General features: G+C 46.7%; 1 protein-coding gene across 3 annotated transcripts in view; it reads right to left on the minus strand.

Annotated features, from left to right (window-relative positions):
- Positions 1 to 4954, minus strand: part of CAV1 (caveolin 1) — a 35269-nt gene extending 30315 nt beyond the window's left edge. The window contains exons 1-2 of one of the 3 annotated variants that reach the window (XM_032870891.1): positions 4830 to 4954; positions 3251 to 3415 (exon numbers count right to left, since the gene is read on the minus strand). In XM_032870891.1, the coding sequence (XP_032726782.1) occupies positions 3251 to 3415; positions 4830 to 4859 (195 nt within the window). In that variant the 5' untranslated portion in view covers positions 4860 to 4954. Of the gene's footprint in view, positions 1 to 3250; positions 3416 to 4120; positions 4359 to 4663; positions 4683 to 4829 lie in introns of those variants that run through there. The other 2 variants (XM_032870900.1, XM_032870909.1) reach the window with 2 other exon arrangements.
- Between the last annotated feature and the right edge of the window lie 1046 nt (positions 4955 to 6000).

Raw genomic sequence — 6000 nt, forward strand, 5'->3', positions numbered from 1 at the left:
AGCCAGTAACCTCATGTATTAAGAGTTCAGAATGTGGCTAGTATTGACTGAGGAACTGAATTTTAAATTATACTTGATGTTAATTACTTGAAATTTAAATGGAAAGAGCCACAAGTGGCCGGTGACTATAGAGTTGGCAGAGGCAGCTTTTACAGAGCTACTTGCCTTTAAACAGAACTTTCCATACCTGATTGGGTACCTTGACCACTGTTTCTTCATTATCACATGAAGTTTTAAGGTACCATGTATTAACAGTAAAACTTTGTGTGTTTTTGTTATTTTAAGAAGTCTATGTGGTCGGCATCAGGGAAATACAAATCAAAACCACAATGAGATACCACCTCACACCAGTCAGAATGGCTAAAATTAACAAGTCAGGAAATGACAGAAGATGGCGAGGATGCGCAGAAAGCGGAACCCTCCTACACTGTTGGTGGGAATGCAAGCTGGTGCAACCACTCTGGAAAACAGCATGGAGGTTCCTCAAAAAGTTGAAAATAGAGCTACCCTACAACCCAGCAGTTGCACTACTGGGTATTTACCCCAAAGATACAAATGTAGTGATCCGAAGGGGCACGTGCACCCGAATGTTTATAGCAGCAATGTCCACAATAGCCAAACTATGGAAAGAACCTAGATGTCCATCAACAGATGAATGGATAAAGAAGATGTGGTATATGTATATAATGGAATACTATGCAACCATCAAAAGAAATGAAACCTTGCCATTTGCGACGACGTGGATGGAACTAGAGGGTATTATGCTTAGCGAAATGAGTCAATCAGAGAAAGACAACTATCATATGATCTCCCTGATATGAGGAAGTGGAGATGCAATGTGGGGGGTTTGGGGAGTAGGAAAAGAATAAATGAAACAAGATACGATAGGCAGGGAGACAAACCATAAGAGACTCTTAATCTCACAAAACAAACTGAGGATTGCCGGGGGGAAGGGGAGAGGGCAAGGGTGGTGGGGTTATGGACATTGGGGAGGGTAGGTGCTATGGTGAGAGCTGTGAAGTGTGTAAACCTGGCAATTCACAGACCTGTACCCCTGGGGCTAATACATTATATGTTTATTAAAAAAATAAAAAAAAAATTATAAAAACAAAACAAAACCAAAAAAATAGAAAAAAGAGAAGTCTATGTGATCAAAAGTAGAGAAATTTATGATTTACTCCCTTGTAACATGGAGAGGATCATCCCTGTTTCTGTCATTATGTTTGTTCTTGGACTTAAAGAAAAGCACTTCTAAAATAGGAGTCTCCACAGGGTATAGGCCACTTTTCCTGGGCTACTGGAAAATGACACCCTTTGGGCAGAATTTGTACTTGTAGCCTGAGTGTCCCTCTGTAGGACATTCTCTAAAATTCTCTCTCAACTGGGCATCTGAGCAAGTGGGCCTACCAAATTCTTCTCAAGGTGGACTTTCCTCTCTTATTTTGCTCATCGGACCAAATGGGAGGTGTTTGTTTTCTTTAGGCCAGGAGGAGCTTTTAATTTTTTTTTTTTTTAATATGAGGATCCCCACACTTGCTTTTTGAAATGCTATTCTGTTAACTGCTATTTCCTTTAAGCCTGTTATGCCTTTTTTCCATCTGAGTTGAAGTCTCTTTTCCCAGTGGAGCCTTTCTTTCTCAGCTTAGTCATGCTATGTGTGGAGACCCACATCCACACTGCTGGCCTCTCTGACTCATCCTGGGAGGCTTGCTTGCTCCAGGAACCCCACTCACACTGCAGTGGAACAACAGGGAGGCTCCAATAAAGCCAGCCCTTTCTGAAATCTGCCTCTTTTCCTGGCATCTCTTCTTCTTGTCTATAGCTACATGAGAAGGGAAAAAACCAAAAATGTCCTCCCCCCACTTTAAGGTAACGCTTTTAGTAAATAGTTTCTAGCAACCCTAATTTACAGTTTATAAGCTACTTCTGTTATTGCTGAAGCTTTTAAATATTCCATAATCTGGCTAGTAGAAAAACCCACTAATGGTCCAATTTTCCTTTTTCCTCTACCAGCAAGCCAAGAGAGTCAATTCTGACAGTTACATTTTCCTTCCAGTTACAGGTTAAATTGTTTCCCTTTTTGAAATATATTATTCATAAATGTGAACAGTCTCTGAACTATAGCTCCTCCCATGCACAGATAGAAGACTAGATAGCTGGAAATTGCTCATCTGCCCCATTGGCTGTTCTGGAGTTGTACAGAGCTGGGTCTTCACACTTCCAGGCCAGGATTTTCCTTGGCCCTCCCTACCCCTCAAAGTAAACCCTCTGCCAAGAATGGCTCAGGCCCATGATTTCCCAATCCAGATGGGTTCAGACAATAAATTTCTCTGACTTGATTTGCTAAAAGGGCCAAAGTTGAATAATATAATGATAATAAAAAGCTGATCACTGACTCAAATCTAAGTTTGGCCAGTAACTCATTCAATTGACTTATTTTTTTTTTTTTAAATCACTAAACACATTCTTAAAGTATAAAAAAGAACTCCAACCTGAGTGTCCCATTAACTCGGGGAAGCCTGACCCAGGCAGTCACTAAAGAAGAAACTTTATATACCTAACTAGAGTTGTCTATGGGAGAAATCAAGAGGTGCGTATTATTTTTGATTGTGTAAATTAGCTTGGTTGTGCACAAGTACCACTTTTTCCCCAGTTAAAATTCTCTCTCTCTCTATATATATATATAAAATATATGTTATATGTACTCTTTGTCTTTAGTCTGAAGCATTTTACCCACCTTATTATTTTTAAGAAAATAACTTTGGGTTATCTTGATTTGAGCTGGGAGAACCTGCCCACTCTGTATTACTTTTCTCATCTCGGCACAAGACCTTACACAATGACCTTACTGCTTTAATTTTGTGTGCAATGGGGCACCACCCTTTGCTAGCCTTTAAGCCTGGGAATACACAGAGGGTGAACTGCAAGGCAACTGTCTCAGTCTCCCAAGGAGTACGGGTCAATCTGTTGCAGAGATCTGGAGGTTCATTTGCCAGGAGAAAAGTGCAGTTATATGAAACTCAAGTTAGCTAAATTCCACCTGAACTAACCAGGTGGGGGGGAATATGTGACATTTTTGACAACTGTGGAAGCTCCCACATTACCAAGCCGAGAAAACAGTATGCGTGGCAAAGGTACAGTAGGATACACAGACTGCTTGCCAGAGAGAGATGTCCCAACCCTGACAGCATCCCTGGGGCGGGGGGCACGGAGGGGCGGCTGCCTTTACACGCTGGCCGCCTCACCTTACCTTGACCACATCGTCGTTGAGATGCTTGGGGTCGCGGTTGACCAGGTCGATTTCCTTGGTGTGCGCGTCGTACACTTGCTTCTCGTTCATCTCTTCTGCCATGGCCTTGTTGTTGGGCTTGTAGATGTTGCCCTGTTCCCGGATGGGAACAGTGTAGAGATGTCCCTGTGCAGGGCAGACGTCCAGGAAGGGGAGGGTGGCCGGGGAGATGGGAAGAAAATTTCAAAAAGAAAAACAAGCGATCAGAAGTCAGCCTGGTGGCGGGGCAACCTCGAGTTTCAAAATCGAACTAACGGCTTCGGCAGTGGTGGCTCCGCGCACAGTAAACTCCTTGGCGCCGCAAGCTTTTTAAGAGGATCGAGGAGAGGACACCACACCCCTCCGTACCAGGCAGGGAGCTCCGGTCTCCCCAGCCCGCCGCCAGGGGTCAGGGCAAACCCCGCAGCATCCGCCTAGGCCCCCGCCCGGTGCACACCCAGCCCACTGTGCCCTGCGGAGACCCCAGCAGGAGAGGGGACCCAATCTCTGACTTCCGTCCAACCACCCTTGCTGCTACGCCATCCTCGCCCCGAATGATTCACCTGCTTTATTTTTCCCGTCCCCCCTAGCCCCAATTCCTTCTCTCAATAAGCTCTTCAAGCTTATCTTTCAGATCCAGTTTGAGCCCCCGACCCACGGAGTGTCCCCATTTTTATTGCTTTCTGGTCGCATTTTCCTCGCACTTGTTCGAGTCCCCCACCCTCCCTCAGCCCTCTTTGTCCCTACATTGCTCTCCCCACCCCCGTGGGGGTCACAGTGCCGAAAGCCCCCATCTCTGGAGCAAACCATGTGTCAACCCCCCCTAAACTCCTTAGAACAACGATCTCTCACCTGCACAGCGCCCTCGACCCACCCTCAGGTCACTCTTAGGCTGCCGGCCGGTGGCTGAGCCGCGGCCGCTCTTGAGAAAACGAGGTCTCCACACCCGGGCGGAGCCCGAGCACAGGAGGGTGGTTGGAAGGGGTGGTGGTAGTTGGGGGGAGGAGAGGTCCATCCCTCTCCAAACACCCCGCCAGGCGCCAAGATGCAGGAAGAGTTCTTGAGGTGGCCCAAGAGCTTTGGAAAGTGCAAACAGGACGCTCTCCGCCCAAGCCACCCCGTCCAGGAGCCTGGCAGGGAGCCGCGGGGACTGTCCCCAGGATTGCGGGTGAATGACTTCCCACCCTGCGTTCCATCTCGCCGCCTCTCAACAGGCAGGGGCTGGACCGTGGGAGTCCCGAAATAAAGCAGCAAGCAGCACCCCAGATCCACCTAGAAATGCGTCCTTAGTGCTAATTTCAGGACCCGACCCCCCTTTCCGCCTCCCTCTAGTATAGGGGCACCCGGCCCCTTTTCTAAATAGGAAAATAGAAAACATTTCTGCCTCCTCTTCACCTCTCTGCCCAGGCCCATTCCGCAGAGGTGCCAGCGCGAGAGAAGTGTCCCGAAGTCGAGAGAGGGCTGGGGCAGGGAAAGCAGTCGGAATATTTGGAGTGGGAGATAGCAGAAGGAGGCACTCCTTGCGCTCGGCAGGGCTCGGCGCGTACCCACACAAGCCTACCTCGGAGTCTACGTATTTGCCCCCAGACATGCTGGCCGGTGGCTGGATGAAGGCTCTGAGATTTCCCTGGGCTGTTATTTAAGGGAACTGAGGAAGGAAGATCTTGTATTGTATGGGGGAGAAAAAGGCGCTGGCGGGGGGCGGTGGCTGGGAGGGAGCCTCCTGGCGGTCCTCCAAGGGTTTGTTCTGCAGCGGTTGGCCGGGACTTGCGCGGTGCCGGGTCTAGGCACATCCCCAAGGTTCTGGCAGCAGAGGGCGGGGAGCGCCCGCAGGGAGCAAAGAGCAATGAGAAAGCGTTTCAACCAGCGCTGAGTTGCTTGGGCAAATATTTTAAACCTGGGGCAAGATTTTCCCAGTTATGAACCACTCAGAGGCGTCCTACGGAGAGCGAATGTTTTCGAAGTGTTATCACTCTCACAGGGGTGGGGAGTGAAGGGACCCGCGCGCAAGCAGAGATGCCCAGTGTGGGGACCCGAGCTTCAGAAAGAATTCAGCTTTGTTCTAAGCCGTTTCTCATCGCCCACGTTCCATCGCTGCCCAAGACACAGCTATCTTCCAGTTTCACAGAGGAAGGGAGGAAAAATGACCCAAAACCTTTAGGTGCATTTCACATTTAAACACAAGGAAGGAATTTGTGTGTGTTCCTGTGTATGGTGTGCTTTTGGTGACACTCCTTTACATCTAGTTGATGGGGATGGAAACTGGAAGAAGCAGACATGTAGAATTTAACATTTCCCAACCAATTCTGAAATTCTCCACCACGCTTTGAAATAAATGAAAACGTTAAATTTTACTGATCTTTTTGGAACAAAGGAAATTCATGCCAACACGTTATGTCATATTTACAAATAGTAAAATATTTACAGTTGTAGAAATATTTAATTAGAGCTTCAAGTTTGTCAGAGTTTTTTTCTAATGTACTCGCCTGTGAGTTAGAGGAGACCCGGTTTTTCTAATTGATTAGAAGTTTAAGAAATTGTTAGCAGTTAAAATAGTTTATCTATTCCTGAATTTGGGGATGCTGAATTTGGGAATTTTTATTATAAAGCAACACAAGATAATTAAACAATCAGCAGTAATTTTCCATTTGGGCTATAATAAGTCAAGAAATTCACTGTCCGGAAAGGACATTTTACCTAAGGTTCCACATACAATCAAGAGTAAAATTATG

This window comes from Lontra canadensis, unplaced genomic scaffold, assembly GCF_010015895.1.
Source record: "Lontra canadensis isolate GAN:19392208 unplaced genomic scaffold, GSC_riverotter_1.0 scaffold2, whole genome shotgun sequence".
NCBI lineage: Eukaryota > Metazoa > Chordata > Mammalia > Carnivora > Mustelidae > Lontra > Lontra canadensis.